The 26,215-nt window shown below is 43.4% G+C and overlaps 1 protein-coding gene and 1 long non-coding RNA gene across 8 annotated transcripts in view; one reads left to right on the plus strand and one right to left on the minus strand.

Moving 5' to 3' along the window:
* Positions 1-26,215, minus strand: part of LOC115582977 (calmodulin-binding transcription activator 1-like) — a 57,940-nt gene that overhangs the window by 16,214 nt on the left and 15,511 nt on the right. For all 7 annotated transcript variants that reach the window (XM_030419277.1, XM_030419279.1, XM_030419275.1 and 4 more), the window contains exons 4-10: positions 15,396-15,463; positions 12,407-12,542; positions 9,533-9,604; positions 6,284-6,437; positions 2,941-4,817; positions 1,369-1,495; positions 163-297 (exon numbers count right to left, since the gene is read on the minus strand). In XM_030419277.1, coding sequence (XP_030275137.1) covers positions 163-297; positions 1,369-1,495; positions 2,941-4,817; positions 6,284-6,437; positions 9,533-9,604; positions 12,407-12,542; positions 15,396-15,463 — 2,569 coding nt within the window. The remainder of the gene's footprint in view (positions 1-162; positions 298-1,368; positions 1,496-2,940; positions 4,818-6,283; positions 6,438-9,532; positions 9,605-12,406; positions 12,543-15,395; positions 15,464-26,215) is intronic.
* Positions 198-2,539, plus strand: LOC115582979 (uncharacterized). Its single transcript, XR_003984286.1, has 2 exons — positions 198-314; positions 757-2,539. It is a non-coding gene; the product is annotated as an uncharacterized LOC115582979 (long non-coding RNA).

Raw genomic sequence — 26,215 nt, forward strand, 5'->3', positions numbered from 1 at the left:
AGCAAAATAATAAAGAATAAGTCAAGGACACATTTTGTATGATAGTTCGGAGTAATACAACAGACCTTAAACATAAAATGTGTGTAAAATAGAAATTTGTTTATGGTTTATGCTCTTTATTGAGTAAAAAACACCAGGCAACAAAAGTGTAACTGCTCTCACCGTCAAGGGACAGCCAGTCATGCTGTGATGATGGCAGGGCAGGAAGGTCACGGGCCTTGTATTCAAACACCACAGAAGAAGAGATGACCTCACCACCCATAGCTACCTGCAGCATCACCAGTCCTGTGTCATGAGCTGGAAACAGACATCAGGTAAGTAATGAGTGAGCTGGACTGTGTGCAGAGATTGATCTAATGTTAACATACTGTCCGTGTCTTGTATTGTTTTTGTGCCTGCAAGAAATGATTTGCCTTTCAGTTTTTACTTACTTACATGATTTTTTATTCATCCACTAGCCTTTTATCACTTTTGTAGTTATTGTTATTTCTATGCCTTTGTATTTACTTGTCCATCTGCTTTTTACTCATTGAATTATTGTTGTCTATTGTTTTTAAGTTTGCTCTGTGAAGCAATTCATGTATGAAAGGTGCTATTTAAATAAAGTTGAAGTTGATCACACTTAGTGTAGCTCTGTATAGATTAATGCTCACTTATGTTTTCGAATTTACATATATCTGTATTACTGTCCTCATAATTTGTATACATTCTGTTTTGTTTTTATTCATGTGTTGTGTGTGGCCTGTCCTCTTTCAGTCACTATGGTGGAGAGGAGGTCGTGTGACGTAGCTGCCACTTGGCGACACCTCAAGCTCCTGAAAAAAGTCCTCCTGGATCCTCATCCTTTACAGATATTCAACAATCTACTTATATCAGAACTTTTGTCATGATAATCTGTTTATTGTGTGTTTTTATTGGTCTCTTCTGTACATGTGTACCTCTTCTGTGGCTCAAATCAGGGGTCTAAGGACAGAGAATGTTATACACTGAAGAGGTTGTAAAGCTCCATGAGAAGTTGTGTTTTCTCATTTTGGCCTATATAGATAAAAATGACTTTGCTTGATGTACTATATACCAATTTTACTAGACAGTTTCCCTCCTCATCTGTTCTTTTTTCTAATTCATCTTATCTTCCTATATAGAAAACACTGCATCTCTTGATACAGGGCTACAGCAACCATCATTATGCTCTTCCTTTGTGTGCATAAAAGAATAATTTTTGCTAAAAACTGCTAATTATAGGGATTAGTGAGCTGGTGGTTGGGGTACGGTTTCACTCTCCAAATAAAGGAGGGTGTTTTTCCATGTATGAGACAGTGATAAGGAGTGTATATTGTGTTCAAGTGTGGGTTAACACGGGTGTGTTACCTGGGCAGTAACAGCGCAGCACCCCGGGCTGGATGAGGGCAGCAGGGACACTGATGTGGTCAAAGAGACAGCTGTACTCACTGCTCGACTCCAACCATGGACCTGTGATCAGCACCTTCACTCCACCCTGAGGCACACAATACACATCTCAATGTTATATCACATAGTTTGACTGCTAGTTTCTGAGTGTAGGTTTTAACACAGATACCAAAGATAACAGGAGATAAATATCCTGTAAATGAGTTCCCACACTTTCTTAAACCTTCATTCTTATAAATCAAATTCAATGAATGAATTCAAGGACTATCATGGCCCAATGGCATAGTTTGTGACACATATAAAGTTTAATTACTACCAAGACACCAACATTTTTATGAGAAGTAGATGCTTTACAGAGGCTCACAGACAATTAAAAAGAGAGGCTTGATTTTTCATCTGTGCTGTTGTGTTGCAGTGAAAAGTGACGGAAACACACACATGCAGACAGCGGAATGTGGCCCATCTACAGCTTTAATGAACCATGTCAACTGTTTGTCTATCCAGAAAACTTTCACGGCATTGATTCCCTAAATGTCACAAACTTTTAATGATTTTAAGGACCCATTGCAGTCCAGCTGCCTAATTTTCTGTTTTCTACTGTATGACTCTAAACTGATTTAGGTTTTATAACTTGCCTTATTAACAAAGTGGTTATAATTTTGTTAATGGCAAATCTATGAGTCTGAGAGGCCTGGTAGCAGCCCCTAGAGGCTGTGCTGCTCCTTACATCCAAGTGGAACAAAGTAGTTGGAACCATCTGACAACACTGCCATGTGTTTTCTCTAGTGTAGCTAAGAATAGCACATAAACAACATATTGTCCTCTAGAAATGGAGTCCTAAAATTAGAGTATACAACAATAAAAAATGTATGATTTCTAAAGCTGTTTACCAGCATTTGGTTTGGCTTTCTTTCTGGCATTTGCGGTGCTCGTTTTAATTAATTCTAAATCTTATACCATCACCCCTTGGAGCATTGGGAAGAAGACTATGTTGTTTTCTCAACAAACTCAAAAGTGTGGAGTTATCAGTATGGTGTAACACTGATGATCCTGGAAGAAAGTTGCAGAAAAATATTAGCAAAATATGTGCCCATGTTGACTATTTGGATGGTTAATAAACTTCTTTTTGACATTTATTTCCACTTATTGAATTAAGCAGCTATGGGAAGTAACTGTGTTTCTGAAAACCATGGTGGTAAGTTGCTATGTTTCCACAGGTTTCATCATAACTCAGTGACACTTGTGTCTGAGAAATTAGAAGTGGTACATGGGTAAATTAATGAAGCCACCCAGGGGGATCAGTGTAATATTGAAATTTCATCAAAATCCAATCAGCTGGGTCTAAGATATTCTGACTCCTTAATGACCACACAGCCAGACTGGTGGTCTTAGCACAAATCTTGCTGAGCGTGATTTCAGTGTTTAACATCAGTACGAGCCGTATATCGTCAATCATGTGGTAGAGGGACTGATTTTCCTGCAGGGAACAATGATGAATAAATAATGAACGATAATCATGTTCGGTTTACTAACCTCAGGATAAGACCACTCTGGGGAGTAGTCTGTCACACCAAACAGCCTCCCAGTCTCCTGCAGCAGTCCCAGAGCTCCCTGCTCCACCTCCGAGCCCTGCAGGTGGCCTGCTCCTGTGCCCTGCTCCTCTCCTGCTGCCCCCTCCTGGGGCATAAGAACCCCAGTGACAGCTGCCCCCACCCCACCTCCAGACCCCTCAACTGAGATGAAATCATTGATGAGATCAGAGAATTGGCTCCCAAATGAAGCCTCAAAGCCTTCCAGACTGATGGCTGCTCCTGCCCCAGTTGTTGTAGCTGACACCCCTCCACCCTGCTGGGGGAGAGGGGAGCTGTAGAGTGCTCCCTCGATGCTTGCACCAGCAGCCATAGACTGGGGACTGGCCACCACTGAATTGCTGGCCCCTGATAAGCTTACACCATTACAGAGAATCTCGTTTTCCCCTCCTCCTCCACCCGCTCCTCCGCCACCACCGCCACCTCCCCCACCCTCCTCTCCTCCTCCATTGTCATCTGTGGGTTGCAGGTAGTGCTCTGCGTCAACACTCGTGTAGGCCTCATGAGGATCCCCAGGCTTGAGGAGTAACTCCCCTCTGTTATCTGAAGCCTTGTCTAACTCTCGATGTCTCCTGCCACCTGACTGGTCGCCATTCGTGTCCTGTGGTGTTAAAGGAAAAGAGCCCACTGCTGTTCCTTGTCCGTTCCTCCCACACAGGCTCTGCTGGTCTGGGCTGGCTTGGTGGAGGTGTGTATGTGGGTCTCCATTGGTGACCGGAGAGTCTGTTGGCACCGTGGGCAGGCCTATGTAGGCCTGCGCCTCGCCTGATTCCTGGGTTGCCTCAGTGCCGTTGGTCTGCAGTTGGGAGGGCTGGCTTGTCTGGGGAGAGGCTTGGAGGAAGAGGCTGGGAGAGGGGTGGTGTGTAGGCTGTGTCAGACTTGGGACACAGGCTGATGACATGACAGCGCTGAAGTCCATCTGCTCCAGGGTGGTGCTGGGGCTGAGGCCTGTCCCCTCTCCCACATAGCTACTCTGAGTGGCCAGCGGCTGCTCCAGGGGTGTAGTTTCCGTCTTAATGTTGTTAACAAGAGCTGGGTTGTAGACAAAGCCGTTAGAGGAACAGTGGAGTCCTCCATCATCACCATTACATCCCTCAGTCTTTCCCCCACCTCCTCCATACGTCTGGCCCTGCTTGGGGTTGTTGAGAAAGCAATCAGGGTCAAAGGTCATGGTGGTTTCAGGAAGGCTGACTCCTCCACCAGAGTCCAGAGAGCTTGATAGCACCAACTCTCCTCCCTCTCCCAAGCCCACGCCACCAGGAAATGATGCAAACCTCTGGTTTTCAGGGGCAACAGCCAATAGGATGCCAGCAGTGGGGCTCTCATGGGTGGATGCCAGCAGGTGGGTGTGGCCAGCAGAGTAAACCGAATCCCCAGTCAGCGTAGTGACCTCTGACATGAACACAGCTGTGCTCTGTGACAAGCCAGCCCCAATGGCAAGAGCGGGGCTGTCAGCCATGTCGCTGGTGATTGACAGTGGGGAGCTCTGGGTGGTGTCAGGGACCTCCACCTGGTTGGTGGAGGTAGATGAGGACACTTCCATGCTGCTCTGCGGGAGCAGGGAGGGTTTGGTTATCCTGCCATTCCTCCTCTCTGCTCCGCCCGCTCTGCTTCTGCCTCCTCCAGGACTGGGCTCCGTCTGGCCTTCTGACACATCGCTGTTCTGGACCTCTGTGCCATCTGCTTCCTCCGCTCTCTGGCCCGCCGCTACGCCGGTACCCACGGCAGCTCCACCTCCTGCGGCTGCCCCAGACTCCTGCTTGGATGAGATGATGCGCTGCTTGACGCTGGAACATTTCTGATGCAGGCTGCTTCCAGCGCCTGTCGGAAGAGACAATTAAACAAATGGAATTTAAGAAAACTGTTTTCATTTTCAGTCCTTTCAGTTTTCAGGTCAATCTTCGTAGTCATGTGACCTTATCTCTCATAATTGACAGTGTGTAATGGCGCCCTCCAGTGTTCAGAATGTACACCAAAAAATCATGATCATGAATACTCTGATAACACTGCTTGACATGCTTGAGTGTTCAAACATTTTAAATACATAATAAAATTATGTTTCTTTTGCAAGACATTTCAGTTCTAACATTGAAGGGTATTTCCACTTTCTAAATTAGATGTCTTAATTTACATTTAAGGAATTTATCTGGTCCATTTTCAGAGCTGAATTAGAAGTATGAAACAAAGTGTCTGAGACCTAATGCCAATAAAAACATCTATGACCACACAGGGATCAAGTCAGTACTCTGAGAGAAGCACCAGGTAAGGAAAAAGCATAAATCTGTTTTGGGAGAGCAAATGAGGGCAGGTAGAAGAGCAAGAGGTAATATGAGTCAGTGGGGAGAGTGAGAAGTGAGGTGCTACTTAAGTCAACAAGCCACTTAGTTTTGGGCAGCTGTCCCTATTTGCCCTTCCAAACCAGATCAAAAGCTGGTTGAGATGAGGTAAGTGTGTGTGTGTATGTGTATTAGTCTGTGTACTGGAGTTATCTACTCCCTGATGCTCATTTATGAATAATACATGTTGGATATTTCGGGCACCTCTGTCTTCTTTCCCTCTATCCCTCCCTTTCAGGGGTGTGTATCTACCTCTAGGTGGCAGCATGGCGTAAATTGAAAGCAAGAAAACATCAAAAACAAAATCTAAATCTGTATGAAGCCTGGCTGAATGGGATGTATAGATGTCTCTTCATAAGATGGCTTTTCCAAGGACAATGTAATCCTTATATAGAGCATTTCTTTGTGAAGAGTAGTTATTCTGTTTACAGTGGGGACACCATGATCCAAACCGTCATTCATCAAAATTTTAATACTTCATACAATGAACACACCTTTTGGCGAGTCCAGCTGTCACTTTTTGGTTTATTGATTCATCTTTACCTTCAGCAACACATCAAAAAGATGTTGGCTCTGAATTATCACCACTGCCAAGATTATTTTTCCTTAATGCAAGAGAGAAATTTTCATATTATCTCCGCTGCCCTGCTGAAATCACCTGTTGTCTCATCTGATAAGCAATGGCATGGCTCCAGACTGTGCCCCATTCCGCTGCCAAGTTGTTTACAAAACCTACAAATGAGCAAGTGAACCAAATTTTCTTTGTTTTAGATTTACTACACTGCTTTCCCACACATTATTGTCAAGGTACTTCATCATAGGTTTTCATCATCTTCCACTGTGTGCAGTATTGTTATCAACTGAAGGTGAATCATACTTAAACATGGCTAAACATGAGAGCTTGGGAGAAGGACTGAGGTGAGTGCTGAAGTGATGGTAAAGCGAACTCACACATAGGTTTGAGCTGTCCAATGAGCTCCTCCTTGCTCCACTTAGCCCACTCCTTCCTGTCTGTGTTGATGGAGCAGAGGACAGGACCACATGGTTTCCCGCTATCATCCACCGCCGGTACATTCAGATAGTGCACCAGCACGATGTCTGGGTTCTACAGTGCAGACACACAGAGACATGCACACATGTGGCCTTTATTTATCAATTCATTCTTATGTTCTTGGTGGGATTATGGGAGGGAGAGAATAAAATGATAGATAGTGTGTTTACAGAGGGAGTGGAAAGGAGGGAAATGGAGAAGGAAAGCAGGAGAGTGCGTGGAGGTCAGGGAGGAGGTCGGACATAGCGTGTCAGATAAGATTCTCTCACCTGCCCATAAAAGATTTAACAGCTCAAGCCCACTCATCACTCTCTCTGACCCTGCAGAGCCTGTGGAAGTGTCTACACGTTTATTTGTGTGTGTGTGTGTGTGTGTATGTGTGTGTGTGTGAGATATATTGTGTGTAGAGAAAGAATGGGAGAAAACAGGGGGAGAGAGAGTAGCTCCCAGTATACTGTAGGCCACCTGCAGACCTATGGAATTTCTTTCTACCCCATGAATGATTCAACAGGTGCGTTCACATGCATCTATGTGTGTGCGTGTATATGTGTGTGTGAGAAGCAAGAGAGAGAGAGAGAGAGAGAGAGAAGGAGAGCGAGAGGCTCCTCTTGATGAAAGATTCAGTAGACAGACTCAGGTGAGGGGGAGGACCTGCTGAGGTGGAACACTTTTCTCTCCAAAAGAGGATGGCACAGTGGGCTGCTACAGCACCACACTGTGCAATGCAACAGCATCCACAGACTGATTTATGATCATATTCACTGATGTGTTTTGATACTTGTGCAAAAGAGCAGAAAATGGCCACTTTACAGATAAAGCAAGTTGAATTTCCCTTCATAATTTCAGACTGCAGGGATCTAACTATAGGCATGCTGGAAAAAGAAAATATATTGGGTTAGGGCATATTCAATTTATGGCCGGTGGCTGGAATGTCCTTGTAAATTTCATGTGACAAATTATGCAGGAAATACTGGCGGAGAATACATAAATATGTATGCATTTCCATATTTTAAATGAACATCGCTGGGTATTCAATATTTTCTTTGAAATGAACAGAGAGAGATGAAGAGAGGGGCAGTGTAAATGTATTCAGGCATGTTTAAGATTCATCATGTAACCGGTCGTCTGAAGATGATGATGTCCTGGTGACCATCTCCTGCACGGCCAATAGAGGCAGAGACAAGTGCGTCTGTGTGTGTATGCGCGTGTGTGTGTGTGTGTGTGTGTGTGTGTGTGTGTGTGTGTGTGTGTGAATGAGAGAGAGACTTCAGCTCTCTGCTGTCTTTCGCATGATTGACAGAGTGAGTCAAACATCTCTATGAAAAACAACATGCTTTTACACACAAGGAACACCTATACGTGTGTGTTGGTGTGAGTGTGTTGTGCGTGTGTTGTTTGTAGCTCCAGGGCGTTTTCTTGAGGAGGCCCGCATAGAGTCTAGCACCTGAGTCCTTGATGAACACTATACAGTAAGTATTGAAAGTCAGGGTTGTTTGGCACATGTTGCTCAGGAAGTCAACTTCTGGCAAGAAAATGTTTTGATAACTCTACACTCTACAGTGGCTATATACAAGACCTATAGACATATTCCAAGTAGAGCTGGGACCTATCCAATCCAGTATCACAGTGGTTGCCGATACTGACATAATTCTTATACAGAGTATTGGACTGACGCTACTGGTCCATGTACTGATCCAGATTCCATAGTCTGATGAACTCATTGATAATTTCTCATTGCACTCTGAATTCTCGTATTACTTTTGAACTCATGTATAGATATATATTTCTACTACTAGTAGTCGATAATGCATGGCCTCACACTTGATTTGTTCTCACAGTAATTTGCTCTCCAGCACCTGTTCATATGTGTAGCCTACTTAACTTATTATACAAATACATTGCTAAGTACATTAAAATTAAAATATAATATAAAAATATTATTATTAATATTTTTTGCTTTTTATTGAGAACTGCAACATGGATGATTACATCTTAAAGAATAAGATCACCCCAGCACAAAAGAAATCCAGTCATTATTTACTCAATCCAGTGCTGATAAGAAGTTGGTTGAAGTTTTGTATTCCAGAACACATTACCAGTGTTTGGCAGCAAAACAGTGTTGCAGCATTCTCCTAAGCAACTAATGGATGGGGACTTGTTTGAAAATACATGTTTTAGATAAGAAAAAACGGAAAATGGCCCTATTCAGCTCATCTGACGTCTAGAAGCCCAGAGATGCCCCCACAATTATCTGAAAAGATGATATTCAAACCCGTATTAAAGCTGAGATATTTAGTGTAGCTACTGAGCTAAAAGTGTTAGCATGCACCCTGTCTGAAGTGGGTGTACAAGCTCAATCGTGTGTAAATATTTCTTTTTTTTTTTTCATTTGTTTTGTAAAAAGTTTTAAAACAAGTTCAACTAACTCCAGTTGTTGAGGAGAAACATTTGCAATGAAGTTCCAGAAATGTTTTGTTTACAAAACTTCCCCTGACCTTCTATCTTCCTGGGGGTGAGTAGATATTGACTGAACTGTCATTTTTGGCTGAACTTATCCTTAATATAACCTTACACATAATATTCCCGCCAACAACAATTTAAATGAAAGTTATCAAAATACTAATGATATTCAAGAAAAAGACAGCATGAATCAATATCAGTTGGCGGATTCAGGTATCGGAATCAGATCAAAACTCTGAGTGTGAGTGAGTGTGTGTGGGAGACTCCACTCAGCCAAACAACATCCAGTTTTATTATGACCCCAGCATTGTGATAGTATTTTTACTGTAGTCTGCCTCATTAATTTAGAGGAGGAGGATGTTTATTGCTGGTTTATGGTTTCGTGTTCCTGTTTTGAAAGTATAATGGACAGTTTAACAGAGGAAACTTAGTGTAAAACTGATAATATACACTTTATTTCCTGGTTGTCCAGTTTTGTGTCGAATCGTGAGTAAAGCCATTTCATAGCTGGAATAAACGTTACCATAGGGTCATAATGTGAGACTGAAATACCTTTAAATAAAATCTATGCAACTATAAATGATGACTAATAACAAAATATCATGACAGTATAGATTTTGTCAAAATAGTGTTTTGTATGTGCCTAAATGTGTGAGAAAAGGCAAGGTCGGGAAGGGGGGCGGGCTTACCTGCAGCAGCCAATAGCATCTACGATGGAAGGTGGGGATGATTGAGGAGTGGACGTAGCAGCCATACAGACACTAGAGAGAGGAGAGGAGAGGAGAGGAGAGGAGAGGAGAGGAGATTGCAGGGGTAAACGGGGAAAGAAAAAAGGGAGGAAGCAAGACAAAAAGTGAGAAAGGAGAAGAGGATGAGAGGACAGTAAATGAGAGAACAGGAGAGGAGAACTTAGGTTATACCCACTTAGGTTGTATTGATTGCGGTGCTAAAACTAAATTGCAAACATGCTGTATGCGTTTTTTTCCCCTAATGTCTTTTCTGAAATACCATAAATCTGATGTTGACAATTACAGCACAAGAGACTGTGAAATGTACTGCCTCAGCAAGACTAGACATAACCCACTTGGAATTCACAAAAAGTCACAATCTTGTCAGCTTACAGACACTGCAAGAGAGATCAGTAACGGTGAGGAGGACAAAGAAGAGGAGGAAATAGCCAGGAAAGTACAGAGTGAGAGTGAAGTGTCGAGGTGGACAAGATGAAGAGGATTTTCAGTATGGACTCAATCCTGGAGACGAGAGGACACTTGCATACATACAAAACAGTGTATGCATGAGTGTGAGTGTGAAAACTGACCAGATGTCTAATTGCAGAGGTTGATTAACAGCAGGCCTATTCAATTACTTCTTTAGATGGACCAGATTTAAAAAATAGTATCCATCTATATTTCTGATGTCTGAAAGGTGTTAAAACAATCGATCTTTTTTACATTTCCCTTCACCTTGTTTATGAGCTTCATAATGTAAACGAGAGTACAGGAAAAAAACAGTCCAATCTTAAAACACAATGTTCCATTTAACAACTTCTTTTATTCAGTTTGACTCTCCAAAATTCCCTCTATTTATGCAGCCTGGATTAAAACTTTTTAATGAAATAAGGGTGTTTCTTCGCTTAACAACAGACATAACTAATAAATGGGCTCATTAGCCTACTAATAAAATGATCAAAAGTCCGAGCTGAGGTTGTTAAAGGGTCGCATCTGGCCCACGGGCTGCAAATCAAGTAGGTCTGATTTACAGATTAACAACGACCTCAGAGTGTAGGCAATGTTTTGTGTGTTGTGAAGCACTGGGTGCAGTGTAAAATCTTTCATACTGCATGATGAAATAAAGAAGATGTCCGAACACCAATTATACCAAAACTATGAATGATAAAATGTTTTGCTATAAAACCGTTTCTTCATTTCAACTCAAGGCAACTGTGCAAGATCTTAACTCCAAAATGAAGTAAACTCTTAGTTAAACAAGTAAATATCAAGTAGTCAACATTCCAGTATCCTGACAGCTTTTGATATCGCTATGGAAACATTCTGGTCAATACTCAGAAAGCACAAAGGTTCAATATCCAGCTGTAGTGTGTGTGTGTGTGTGTGTGTGTGTGTGTGTGTGTGTGTGTGTGTGTGTGTGTGTGGTGTTTGACAGAGGGACGATGAAATGATGACAGAGAAGCTTTCTATCAAGGTCATCGCTGCCACTTTTTCAGACACGTTTCACAAACACAAACTCACCAAACAGGCGGTGATAAATTGGTTGTGGTTCAAGACAAAATTGCTTAAACACACGCACAAATACTTCGCAATCAACCCGTATATAATCAACACTTACAACTTGTCCTGTTTTCTTTCTCATACACACTTGCGCGCACTTATATTTTCTCGCCATTTTGCCTCTTCTCAGAAGTAGCCCGCCCTCTATCTAAAGTGTGCTTTGCCAAAGGCAGAGTGCATTTCCATATATTTCCATTCGATATGAGGAGGCTCTCCATCCAGGGTTATGTTTTTCTCCCCTGCTTCCTGCCTCTCCCCATCCTCCTTCTCTCCCTCTGCTCATCTCGTTGCTCTGCTCATTCCCGTCCCCTTGCTCTACACACTCCTCGCTTGCTTGCTTGGGGGGTCCTGGGAAGACGTGACACAAACAATTACTGAGCAACTACCAGGGAGAGAAACACTTGCCTTTGTGTATATATATATATATATATATATATATATGTATATATATATATATATATATATATATATACAATATATGTGTGTGTGTGCTTGTGTGTGAGTATATATTCCTGCACGATTGCAGAAAAATGAATCTGAGATGAATGTCAATGTGAGTGTGGGGTTGTAAATAATAGAGGTGCAGATGGGAATACTTGATCTCAATTATTCCCTCTACCTCTGTGTCTCTTTCGCCTGTCTACAGCTCACCTTTAATGCAAAACCACTGAGCCCTCAGCAAACATCCATGTGCCTCCTTCGCTCTCCCTTCTACCTCATTCTTTCTGCTTCTGACACATGCATGCTCACTCCTCTCACCTCTTGGTATATTCCTGCTGAATAATCAATTTTTGAGCTGGCTGATGTGACTCGAACACACACACACACTCACACCCACACACACACACAGGCACACACAGGCACACACACACACAGGCACACACACTCTCACTCACGCAACAGACGCTGCCTTGAGACTGGATCGATACCCCTCTCTGTTCTGCTGAAGGAGGCATTGACATCATTCCTGGCCTCGGGCCAAACACACTCTTATCCTTCAGAAATAGAGGGAGATAGAGAGAGAGAGGGAGACATAGAGAGGAAGGGAGACAGGGGCACGGGCAGGGAGGGAGGTAAAGAACGAGGGGCACCACTCGCTCTCAGGTAACACGTTGGCCGGCAGCTTCAGCGTGTGTGTTTGTGTGTGTACATTTGTGTTACATGTGCGAGTCTCCTCGGAGTGAAGGAGAGTAAGTTAAGGACCATATTGGCAGTGAAACCGTGCTCAGCGCCAAGCACGATCATCGACTTGTTTTTCCCATCACAGCCTCTCACCTCTACTCCCTGGACTTTGAGCTTCATATGATCCTCTCGGGTGGTCTTCCCGTCTTTCCTTTTCTTCCAGCAGTAGCCATCTTTCCTGTACTTCACCTTCTTGCGGTTGTAGAGGATCATAGAGCCATTCTGAGGCCTGATGGAGGACAGGATGAAGAGTTTCATTATGTTTATTACACAGAAGAAATGTTGCAGTAACATCTTTAAAATGGACAATTATTTTTAAGTTGCTTGGTCTATAACATTTTTAAAGGCTGAAAGATGTCTATCAGTGTCTCACAGAGCCCAAGATGACATCCTCAAATGTCAGATATTCAGTTTTTCTCCTTATAGAGAAGTGAAGAAACTAGAAAATATTCACATTTAAGAAGATGCAATCAGAGAATTTTCACTTTAAATCAATTATCCAAATAGTTGCCAACTAATCTAATATTCTAAGACAAATTGATTTATCCTTGCAGCTCCAATTTTCATCCAGTCATTTCAAACTGTATTAAAATTCTCCTGCATTGCTGACGGTAAAAACAGTAAAAACATGCTCTTGGTTTACACTCTGACGTCAATGTTGCCCTCCCACAGTCAAGTTAACTGGTCTCAGGCCACCCCCTCCCCTCGTATACATAGACTCACATTCCTGCGTGTTAATATTTTAGTAGGGTGATTTATCAGCACAGCAAGTACATTGGCCTCTAAGCTCCCATTCCATATACACCTGGTGGGATGAACATGCGTGCACACAAACACACACAGGCACGCGCGCCAGGAGCCATACATGTAGAAAGACAGAGATGCTATTGTGATATGAGACATGGCAGGACCTACTGCCGTGTGTTCTTTGGGCTCAATGTCAAACCTGCTGCTCAGCAATCAATCATTACACTTCTAAAACGTTAAGGACAGGTGTGTGCGCGTGTTTCTCTGTGTGTGTAGGTGGAGGAAAAATGCTTCTCTGCCTTATCTCATGACAACAGAAAGAGAACAGGCCCGTTAACAATCAATAAACTAACACATACTCACAAGTGCTCTCCCTCTCTTGCTCTCACATGCATGCACACAACCACACACACATTTACACACCTCCTCTCTCCTTTCCCTGCCCTCCTCTTCTCGATCAGCCTCCAGTCTTTATCCCTCTTATCGCAGTATCTCTTCATTTTCACTTTACTGCTTCTCCAGTCACTCTATTCTCCACTCTTTTATTCTCATCCTCTCATCTTCTCTGCGCTTCCACTTCTTTGCTAACCTATGTTTCTTTTATTGTCTGTCTCCTCTCCCCTCCTCTCTACTAGAATGTGATGTAGACACATCTATATGGACTGAGATGATTGCAATTTACTCAGAACACTGTGTGTAGTGAAATTGAATTTACTTTGAGCTGATTTTCTTTGACACCTTAAATCTGTTCTGTTTTGGGGTGAGCCTGCCAGTTTCTTAGCGGAGTGGAGACCCCCACCTTCCGCTCAAAGCCGAGTTTAGTCTCTGTCTCGAGCAGTGTGAGTCATCTCGGAGCTGCTGATTCTAATTATGTTATGGAGAAGATGGATGAGATCAGATGTGTGCCAGTGTGTGTGTGTGTTTGTGTATGTGTGTGTGGGTGGGAAATACGTGCATGTTCATAGGCATGCGTGGAGGTGCGTTCACGTGGACGATGCCCATGTTCCTCGCAAACCCTCCGATTCAAGCAGACATAAATGCTATTGATTGTAACTGGGCTGTGATGTGTGGGATATAAAAAGCTTTTCCACCGTTCCACAGTGTAGCAGAGCGAAAACAGAGAAGGCAAGGGGAGGAGAGGAGGAAAAAAAAAGAGACGGCAAGATAAAGAGACGGAGTGGGCGAGTGAGTGAGTCCGGTAAAGGGAGGAGAGGAGGAGGAGTAGATGAGCAAAGTGAAAGGAGATGGAGAGAGGAGGTAATAGTCATTACTTTGAACTGATGAGGTATTTCACCGAGGAGGAGAATTGAAGGTCATTGATTGTTATCTTAATATTACCCCCCACAAGTGTGCAAACGCATGCGCACATATGGATAAACACACACAAATAGTTGCACAGCCACACATGCACATACATAAATGTCACTGGCTCCGTTAGCTGAGCCCCTTTCCATCTGATGGGATTAGGTGTAATCTGTTCTAATCGTGCCTCGTGTCATGTGTAAATGGGATTATATCTAACTGCTGCTCAATAACACCAATATGACTGCTGCTGCTGCCGCTGCTGATGCTGGGAGGCTGAGGCTGTACGGCAGCACAACCAATCAATGAGAAATCCATCCACAACATAAACTGTGCTGCTGGCCTCAGGCTGCTCCTGAGAAGAGTCCTTCAGCTCGCACAATAGGAGCGCAGAGGCATCACCTCGGGCTTTCAGCAGTGTCAGTAATCAGAAATAGGGCCATGAGGTGACCTCTTCACTTACTTCACTTTTTATTTCTTTTCTTGTCTTTCACTCTTTTCTTTCTTTTTCCTTTAACAAACCTACATCTGTATTAACTAAAGTAAATGTCAATTTATCAATAATTCAAGATGCCCTTTCTCTTCAATTTTTGTCTTTCCCTCATTCCTATCTTCCTTCCTGACTATAACCTCTCCCCGCTCTAGGAAAAGAGCTACCTACGGTTCATTCAGATCAATGAATATTCAGTTCTGGCATGTGAATCCCTGTTCACACCCCAGCTTATATACACATACTCCCCCTCCCCTCCTATGTCTGAATTATACATCACTTATCCTAATACATTTACATTCATTAATACTCCATTTCCAGCTGACTAGGTGCTTTACAGTCCGGCCATGTTCTGAAGCGTTCTCTACATGTAGAGTAGGCTGTCAGCAGGACCCTTCGGAGACAGTCGACGTACATCACTAATGTTTTAATCAAACACAGGCACTCAGTCATTGGGATTAAACCAACGTGGATGATTGAGTGATGCTGTGCTTGTACGTTTGTGTGTAACTGTATGTGTGTGTGTGTCTGTGCTCTCCTCACCTGGTTTTTGGCGATGTCGTCAGCCACTCATCATGTTTCTCAAAAGTGATGAGATATGCAGCAATCTCCTAGAGAGACAAAGACAAGACAGAAAGGTTATATCTGAGTGTGCGCGCATGAGTGTGTGTGCGTGTGTGTGTGTCACAGGGAGATAAAACATAACAGGTATTTCCAGATGACCTGCCGATGCCCACAGAGAGTGTGTCACTATCTGATTGCCACGGTGAGGTCTGGGCGCCTGATTGGTCACAGAGCAGCCAGTCAGGAGACAGATATAGAGTACAGACCCTAAGGGCCAACAACCAATCACGCTCACCGACACACTGATGTCTCCCTCCACTGGGGAGGAAAAGCTATCTCCTAAATACACACACACATGCCACATAAACACACAGACACACACACACACACTGGGGGTGCAGACCCATACACTAGCTGAGAGAGTGCGCTGATAGGAAAAGTTTTCTTGTACTTTGCAGTTTCACAGTTTCCCGTCAGATAAAGCCAGCTCCTAACTTGATTCTTAATTCCTGCGGCTCTCTTTTCATCTCCTCAGCTCTCCCCTCCACACTATTTCTATTCTTCTTCCACACTCACATGAATCCAATAAGGAAAAAAAAGAAAGTTCAAATCATACAGGTGCATTCTACCGAGAGCACGGCAAAACAAAACGTCCACACACACACACACACACACACACACACACAGATACACACAGATGCAACCAAAAGAAACTTTTGTTTATACCTCCTGCTTTTTAGTTGCTCATGCAAAGCCGCCTTTTCCCTTTGCTGGGTGAACTCCCTCACCCCTGGCTTCCTCCTTGAAACATCATTCTCTCTCTCTCTACTCTTCCTCTCTCCCTCCCCATCTCTGACTCCCATCTCACACACTTGTTGTGAACGACTATGAAATGTAAATTGTCCTCTTAAGGCAATCAGTGTTTGAAATGTGGCACAAAGCAATAGTGAAGAAGACATCAACACTCAGGCACTCCTTCATCTGCCCCTTCAGATCAACAGCCTCCTCTCCAGACCTCCTCTGCCTCTCTATCTCTTTCTGTGTGCGCATGTGTGCGTTTTTAGGTATTTGTCCCAGTTTGGCATGAGAGCACTCCAGCTCCACACCGATCATACGGGATACAGGGACAAAGAGGGAGAGGGGAGGAAAGGGAGGGAGAGACGAAAAGAGAGAGCAGCTGGAGGGTGCTGGCACTTAACTGGATTGTTTTTTTAGTATCCTCCATTCGATCGTCATGTCCCAACCCCCCACTGCCTCACCCTGCATTTGTATGTGTGTTTACATATATGTGTAAGTGTGTGTGTGAGAGAGAAAGAGAGAGAAAGAGATAGAAAGAGAGAGGGAGAGAGAGAGAGAGTGTGTGTGTGTGTGTGGGAGGGAGGAGCTGTCATCGTTCCCCTAAATAATTCTCACTATCAAGCTGGCCACTATTAATGTCTGTCTGTCTGAGGCACATAAAACTTTTTAGCCAAAGCTAGGCACAAACACGCTTACACACACACGCACACACACACCCACACACACACACACACACACACACACACAGACACACAAACACACAGGAGTGCCTCATTCACTTATGCATCTATTCATTAGCTGTGACAGGCAGCCACCTCTCCTCCTCCCAAACCACTCCGCAGCAAGTCAATATCCTATACGGCCTCCATAGCCCCGGCCAGGCACTCGGGCTCCCCTAGTGACTGTCAGCCAGTGGGAGGTGGGAGGAGAGAGGAGAAGAAGAGAGGAGACGAGGGGCTGGGAGAGACAGAAGGATGGGAGGATTAAGGAGGAGGGAGAGAGACTTGCAATTAAAGGCCTGCCCCATAAGAGCCATTAAAAAGCCAGAAACAGAAGAGTCAGCTGAAACGGCAGCCTGACACACACTCTAAAACACACCCACACACACATACACACACACTCTCACTGCAGACACACACTGCTGCTCACTCCCTCACAGACAGACGCACACACACCCATGTGAAGAGTGACAGAAGTGAGATGGTGAAGGTCGATCCTCAGGAAGTCACAGTTATTGTCCCAATGGAAACCAGTGATGGAGCGCTTTGAGCATGCCTGGCGACACACTGACCCTTCAGGAATACTGTGAGTGTGTGTGTGTGTGTGTGTGTGTGTGTGTGTGTGTGTGTGTGTGTTAGCCATGCCAGACACAGGGACAGGGACAAGTATCTTTCTCCAGGGATCTACTCTAGAAACCCAGACATTCTGCATGTCTGTGTGAGTCTACGTAATAATGCATTACAACGGGCCCGGCTGAATGCACACACACACACACACACTTGCACGCACGCATGCACGCACACACGCACGCACGCACGCAGACACTTTTCCCGACATACACACACCTATTCCTGACTGTCTGTGTGTGAGAGAATGTGAGAAAGAGAGAGAGTTACTTAAGAAATATCTAACAAAGCAGAGCGCATGAGTGGGAAGTTAGATTGGAGCGAGCGGTGCAGTTGGGGAAATCAGCCTCCCACTCACGCATCACTGAGACCATCTCCCTCCAAGAAACTGGTGGCATGTACAGAAAAGCAGACAGACAGACACATACATATGCACACACACACACACACACACACACACACACACACACACACACACACACACACTGACATACACACACAGGCCTCAGGGAGATTTCCAGATGAGGGAGGGGAGAAGAAGAGAGGAGGGTGGGGGGTCGCCTACACTGCAACAGACTTATCCAGGAGCTTTCCCCAGGGAGATTCCGTTATAGGGTCTAGCCACAGGCTAGTGTGTGTGTGTGTGCATGTGTGTGCGCGCACGTGTGTGAGAGAGAGTGCGTGTGTGCGTGCACATTTGACGTTTAATGATGAGCATCACCCCGACAGAGATCTGGGGGAAACAAAGTTGTCTGTAAACTGGAACTGTCACATCCATTCGCAGAGCCTGAAATGAAGGCTGCCTCTGGTTCTCACCACAGAAATCATTTGGCATTGAGCAGTTTATTTTGGCGGTGTTGGAAAGTAGAAAACTGAAGCGTCCTTTTTCAAGTACAGAATCCGTTTCAGCCTTCTTCTCTGAGCGTGGTAAGTCTTGTATACATATATGAGGAAAAGAACAGCATTAGCATTACCAGGGGAGGTCTGCTGATGCTGTAATTTGTTCCTGAGCACCTCCACGGCTTCTCTCTTCCCCAGAACAACCCTGTCAGTGTCTGACGTTGACAGACACTCTATCCAAAATTGCCTCCTGTTTTCTTTTTTTTTCGCAGACTACAGGCTTCTCTGTCATTTTTATTTTGATCTAGAGCACTATCTCAGCCATTTGTTCAACCCACATTTTATTGATCGTGGCCTATTTTTAAACATGCCTCCATCAAAGGCTCATCATGTAAATTAAGGATAACAATGACAATTTTATGCCAAACCTACACAATCTGATTTGAACAGTAATAATCAATAATCCATTAGAACTGAGAGGTGCCTGTGGGCATGTCATTAACCACGGTTGTCGACAGAAATGTGACGGGTGCAAATTTCTTAGAATCCAGCCTGTAATGTTTGAGTGACCTCTAAAATCACCAATGCAATCGATGTTCTTTTTGTTAAGACTTAAGATTATGTTGCAACTAGAAAGCTAACGTAACTGATGTGACTCTTGTTGTAGAGTATAGACTTTATAATAAAATACTGGACATAGTGACCATGACACCCACACCAATTTTGGTAGTAAAAGACAATGAACAATGTCAGACTTCTCTCCATTTTGCCAGCACCCAGAGCAGTCCAGTTTGTTCAAAAGTGTCATCTGGCAGATTCCAGGACTTCATGGGAATTCATATTTAAGTAATTCATATTTAAGCTGGTCATCTTATTATTTTCTGTTTCAAAAAAGAATCATAGCCAAAAACCAAGCCCCTTCCAACTCGCAGTACGTCACATAACAGTGTTTACTGGTCCGGTGTGACACAGTGTCTTCTGTTGGTTGTAGGTTTTCCACCTTCTGAGCAAAAAGGGAATTCCACAGCCCCTTTTTCTCTGTTTCTCAGTTTTAAGCAAGGGCAATCCATCCAGTGGTGAAATTTTTCTAGAGCCAGAAGTGACCATACTTGGATGAGAGGGTGGAGCTGAGAAGTATATCCTGTTTGGGTCTGACTGAGAACCAGAGGATACATCACGGTAACGACTTGTCAATCACAAGGTGGCGATGTCCTGCAGCCTACCTCACGTTATACTCTATTCTCCTCTACATGGGATCGTAATTTAGAAAATGAACAGCTACGTTGAAGAAGACTTGAAACTAGCAGGTGAGACCCTAAACTGATTAGGACACTGTTTACTGAGGTAATACATTAAGTAAGAAGTAGGCTAATTTTCTCATAAGCTTATATACAATCAGACTTCTTTTGGCAACCAGTGGAATCTCCTAAAGGCAGGTTCATGGCACTTCCGTTTTGAGACCCAGGAGCTCCCTCCACTTATTATACTGTCTGTGCTGAAAACCAGACCATTAATGTCTTGTTTGCACCATGTTCCTCTAAGTTGGCTAATTAAAATGTGTATCTCACACCAGAAAGAGACGCTGACAACGAGTTACGACAAGGATAATTTTGTTCTGTTCTAGCCACACAATAAAATGTCATCAAGCCTATTGTAAACCAGAGCAATAATGTGTAGTTTGTATTATATTCCCAAACTGCCTCGCTCCCCACTGTGTGTTACTTTCAACAGCCTTTATATTACTTCCACTGGCTAATACAACTGCTTAATGCTGTTTCCATAACAACTGTTGCAAAGCCCCTGATCAGAATTCCTCTCAAGCTTGCCTTGTGTTTATCATATAAACACCTCATCACACACTGGGCAACACACACATGCACGTCCGTGGACATAAAAGACTTGTACACACACGCATACAAATGGGCCGTCTATTAATACACAAGGCTTGTCACTTGTGTGAGAAAATAAATAAAGAAAAACAAAACTTGTCCAGGCTTTCTCTCTCAGCGACACACGCTGTGCGGACATGGTGCACGCACGCACGCATGCACACACACACATTTAGTGCTGGTCTATCATTGGAGGACAAGGTCTGACCTTCAGAGGGGGCCCGCCCCTGTCACCTGGTCGGGAGAGAGACATGCGTGTTACATCCATCTCTGTCACACTGCAACTCGCACAGCCTTCACACACACACACACACACGCACTTGGACATACGTGGGTACTAAAATACCTCCCATGTCTGAACGAATGCATGGGTGCACAGGCAACAGCGAGTGTATGCCGACACATACACATGCAGACCCAGAGAGGCTTGGTCTCAGAAGAGTCTGTGTGGTGGCTGCTGCCCATGTGAGTGACGGCTTTATAATGAAATAGTCACTCTCCCCTCTCCTTCACTCCCTCGCTCCCTCTCCTTTTGATTTGACCTCTTTACTTTCTCCCCCTTCTCTCCCCCCTCCTTGCTCACCCACTTCCTTCTTTTTTCTGTCTCATTTCCCTCTCATCTCCCTTTTGCTAATGTACAGAAGACCAAATAGTGAGAGCGGCTACACACACACACACACACACGCACACACGCACACATACACACGTACACACACACGCACACATACACACACACACACGCACACACACACACACACACACACACACACACACACATATATATACTCACACTCACAGTATGGAAAGTAGCACAAACTTTTTTAGCAGAGACCTGAGAGCTAGGAAGAGTCAGCCCCAATCCACTGAGGGAACATCAATCATATTTTTCTAAGACTTCCTCCCTCTTGCGCACTTTACCTGTCCTCTTCCCCCTGCCTCGTATTTGCATTTGAGGAGACGGCCCCCTCTTTCTCAGCGGGGGGGAGAACACATCAAAGACGGCAACAGGTGTGTGGTGTCAAACACAATGCCAGGACCCCTGTTGCGCTAGGGTGTCTTGGATAAAGCCTGTCAGAGCCCTCAAAAACTCCCACAAAGTTAACCAGGAGAAGGTGCACACACACACACGCACGCGCGCGCGCACACACACACACACACACACACACACACACTCAAGAATATTTGAAATCTCTAATGACGAATGTGTGTTTGCCAGTGGGAGGTGGAAGAAGACAGTGAGAGGGTGAGGGAGAGGGTGTTGGGGGTGGTGGAGGGGGGTCTCAATGAAGGAGTCTCCAGTGGTTGTGTTAACCCCTGATGCCTCATCTGACTGTGAGTCATTCTGCCCTCCGAGGCTTGTCTCTGCTCTGCTATTGTTGATGTTATTGTTACTGAGAAGGTTTGGTATGCTAAGAAGAGAGAGAGACAGCGAGGAAGAGAGAGATGTAGTGGGAGAGAGAGAGATAGAAAGAGAGAGAGAGAGAGAGAGAGAGAGAGGAAGAAATAGTATGTGCCACCTCTCATTGGCATAAATACTTGTTTACAACAAGACATAAATTGGCACCCTGTCAGTCAGTCTCTCTATTTCTCTCTCCTTTAACTCCCGTACTCTCTTTCCCTCTCCGTCTCTGTCTCTCTCTCTCTTCCTCTCTCCCTCTGTGCTACTAAGCGTATTACAACACTCCCTGGTTCAGCCCTCTCTCATTACCATATTCTAATTACATTCGTTAAGGGGAGCATTTGGGAGTTTAATGAATAAATTTGAAAGATGGGTCTCTGTGGCGATCTTTAGGTTTGTCTCCTCCTCAACCAACTCAAGATGGGGGCATATGTGTGTGTGTGTGTATGTTTGCGTTTGAGGTTACGCACCTGTTCGGAGTGTGTGTGCCTTAGTAAATATCACTGTAGCTCCTTTCCATAAGAAACAAACAAATCTAGTTAACTGCAGGAGCTAACGTGGAGTTGTCTCTCTAAAAAAAATCAATTCCGAATTCTGTTTTCTCTCCACCAAATAAAGATTTCATGTGATTTATTTGTTGTTTTGGAAAAAAGAACTTGGCGCCACCCATGTTGAAGTCATGCATATTTAACTCTCCTCAAGCCTCAAAAACAAACTGCCAAAGACAAGCATCAATTTAAAGATGAACAAATTGTCTGCAATCTCAGGTTTATCTTTTCAGTCGACATCAGACCTGGAGGCTTCATACTGGGAGACGGGCAGGCAGAGTTAAAAACAATCATAAGCAAAAGTAAACATTAAAGGTTATCAACCATGCTCCGGTGACTGGCTTCCACTGTTTGATCTGTCTCTGCCTAGGACGAAGCCCTGGGCTGTAGACCTGAATAGACTTGTTACTCTCGGCCTTGTACTCACTCTTTCAGGGTATTGCAAAATGTGATCTACATTTCACATAGTTTAATAAAGAAGTCCCAAATGCATTCCCAATTCCAGCTTCAAGGAGCGAATGAGCAAAATCCACCTCTTGCTCAGAAATAAGCTAACAAGATGGTGCACCTTTGATGGGCCCACTGCCATTGATGACTGTCAATTAAACGATAGTATATGCAACAGAAAAATATGCACATTCTAATATGTAAGCCTTTCCCCACAGAATTAATTTTAACTGCAGCTGCACTTGATTAAAGTGATGCTATTCTCTTCTTTGGCTAATGCATTATTTTTGAAATCTCAGCAACGGTTAACTAATTTTCTTGTTGACTTAAACAGTCTTAACCACAAATCAGGAGTCAGCAGAATCTGAAACTTCTTTATTGCAACTTGTGGTTAAAAAGTATGGATTTGTTATTTTTGAATTCAGCTTGATCCAGACCGATCCATCTTGAAATACCCCCATGACTCTCACTGCATGAAGGACAGGCTGTGCTCATCCATAGCTAACAACATACATGAGTGTAAGTGTAGGTGATAATATCTGATGAACATACGTTATGCCATTAATAGTTAATAGTGTACGGTATAGTTTATCAATAGATCCAAAGGGGCTCCTCTTCACTGAGGCTACAGTATTTTTACAGTGATGATGCACCGTTCAAGGTAGAGCCCAGAGTCATCATCCTCTCTTCAAGCACTGTGAGTCATGCAGTGGGCGCAAAAGTATGTTAGCTATCTTTAAACTTCTATATAATGTAAGATACATGTATATAAATAAATAACAGTTGGGGTGAGAAATATAACCAACTGTTTTAACATGAGCCATTTCCAAGTGTTGTGTTGTTGTCTATGGAAGCTATCATGACCTCTGGGAGACATTATGTTTTTTTCAATCTGGTTGTTTTCCTCCATTAAATGCATATAGTTCTAGCAATTGCCATTTATTAATTGCTCTAATTGAATGCACGTTTAGAGATTGAGGAGGAGACAGACATCAGTCATTGCTTGCCGGGCTGTCCTGCTAACTTTCCACCTCATGTGAACTGTAATGGACTATGACTTTCTCGTTCAACATGCAATGACACCTTAGAGCCAACAGAGACTGGAGCTTAAAGCCTCGCTAAGACGCAGATGCTGATGTCATGTGCTGGACAATGTTAAGATTTGCGAGCTGGCATGCTATACAAACATACTGCCAGAGTGTATATGCTGCCAACAAGAGGCAATCATGCAGTTAGGCTTTACACTGGGTAATACCTATTTTTGGGCTGGGAAATCTTGCTGTTGCCATGTTCTTTCCCATTCGTTGGAGTATGAGTGAACACTTCCACTGGATAACAATCACATTTTTGGGACAGAGTGGTTTGTTTCAAGTATCACAGAGTAGACAGCGATATTGTTAGCAAAACTTTCCCATCAAACACCCAAAGACATGAATGAACACCATTCTCAATCTCTATCACTTGGCCAAAAAACAAGTGAGACGCTATGCCTTCCATTTTAAGTGTTTTTCATCTCCCCACCGACTGCTTTACACTGTTCATTCAAACACTTAAATATATGCACTGTCAGTATGCAAATATACCATCAGTATTCCTTATATAGTTACCTCCTTAGAGTACAAGATGATGGATGATATATTACAGCTGCGCTGGTATTAGACTAATGACACAGCTGCATTACAATACACAACTCTGTACGCAGCTAATATTGAGATAGAACACACTCTCACGTACACACACGCACACACACACACACACAGGGACACAAATGCCACCTTGTTTAATCCCCCAGGAATCAGTGAAATTTGATTACCGTGACTTTTACAAACACACTCCATATGAGAGTAGACATTCCATACATCAGCAGGAGGGAGGAGGGAGCAGGAGAAAGAAGAGGGTAGAGACACGGAGACGGAGAGGTACGTGATGGTGGGTAGAACTGCAGTTTGAGACGAGAAACACTGGATACATACTGTGGTCTCCTGAGTAGAATGCAACACACACACACACACACACACACATATACTGAATGCCCACCGTGTCCCACCCTGTGTCTATTACGGTAAATGTGAGGAATGTATATATTTACCAGTAAATGTATCCATCTCCCAGGGTAAATCTTGTGAATGTGTACATTTCCAGGATAATGTTAGTGGAAAATGCTAGTCGCAGCACCATGAGATTCACTGTTCTCACACTATGTATTTTGTTGTGGATATTATATAGTAGAAGGCCAATTTACTCCTTTGGCCCAGCTTCCGCAATAAACTGAGATCTGTAAGACACAGGAGATCGAACGGAGTAACATTATAACATCAGGATAATGCCTGAATGTATGTCTGGTACATTTGCCCTGAATAATAGTGTGATCACTGTGCAAGAACTGAGGTAATGTTTTGACACGTATATGCCTCTTTACATTTGAAGGGCATCTGAGATGTACCTTGTAATATAATCATTGTAATTTGTCAGTTATGTCCTATAACATTTTTGAGAGACATCAAATACACATACATCCAGTTTTAAAAACATGGATGGGAGCTGTGCTGCCTCAAAATTAAAGCCTCTAATTGTGAAACAAACTCCATGAAGCCAAAATCCAGTTGATGAACACTGCTCACAGTGTGCAGTAAACACGGCAGGAGAGCTCCGTGATAATATGACTTCTCAACTCATTAACAGGGAACATATAAAGCATATTAAGCCACCAGTGAATGTTCAACATTAAGATTTTCACGCTTGTGTCCCCAAATATACATCTCTCTTAACAAATCAAAAGTACAAACTGTAAATTATTAATGAGTGGATATAAATTACAGTGTTTTGACATTTCTTATAATTATATTGTATTTTTGTACAGCAATAAAACAGCATTGATTTTGCAATTAAAGGATCACGTAATCTTACCAATTTTAATTAAAAATAAAGCTGCAGCCTGGAAATGGCCATTAGTGGGTTGGAGCCTGTGAGGCCAACACACTCAGATCCATATCACATCAACAAAACTGACCTCACAGCAACTTTATGGAGCACAAACACATTTGGTCTGATACACTTTTCAGCCCCTTTGCAATCAAGTCTGTGAAGTTTGATTGCCTTAGTACTAAATATTTTGTTTTGCACAAATTCTTCATTTTTGTGTTCTGCACAAAAAAATACATGTCTTAAGCGTCTGGCTTAGGCATGAGGTAGGCAGTTAATGATGCTGTGTGTAAATTGCACAGGGGCAACTCTGCACGGAAGACACAAGTGTGCACTTGTTGGAGAACATCCAATGTTTGTATAAATTGTGGTTTTTCTAACAAGCATATAAATATTATATTGCAATAAAAATCAGAGAGTCATAACTATAATTTGTCCAAATAAGCACTGTGGAAAATTCTTTGGAGACTGAATCAACATTATGCCAGCAACAGCAAAAACAAACAAAAACATGAACACAAAAAAAAAGATAAATGCTGTCAATGCAGAATTGAAACCATTGAAATGCGCTTTGAATTTATGCTTAGCAAAAGAGTCTGAAGACTCACAA

This window comes from Sparus aurata, chromosome 6, assembly GCF_900880675.1.
Source record: "Sparus aurata chromosome 6, fSpaAur1.1, whole genome shotgun sequence".
NCBI lineage: Eukaryota > Metazoa > Chordata > Actinopteri > Spariformes > Sparidae > Sparus > Sparus aurata.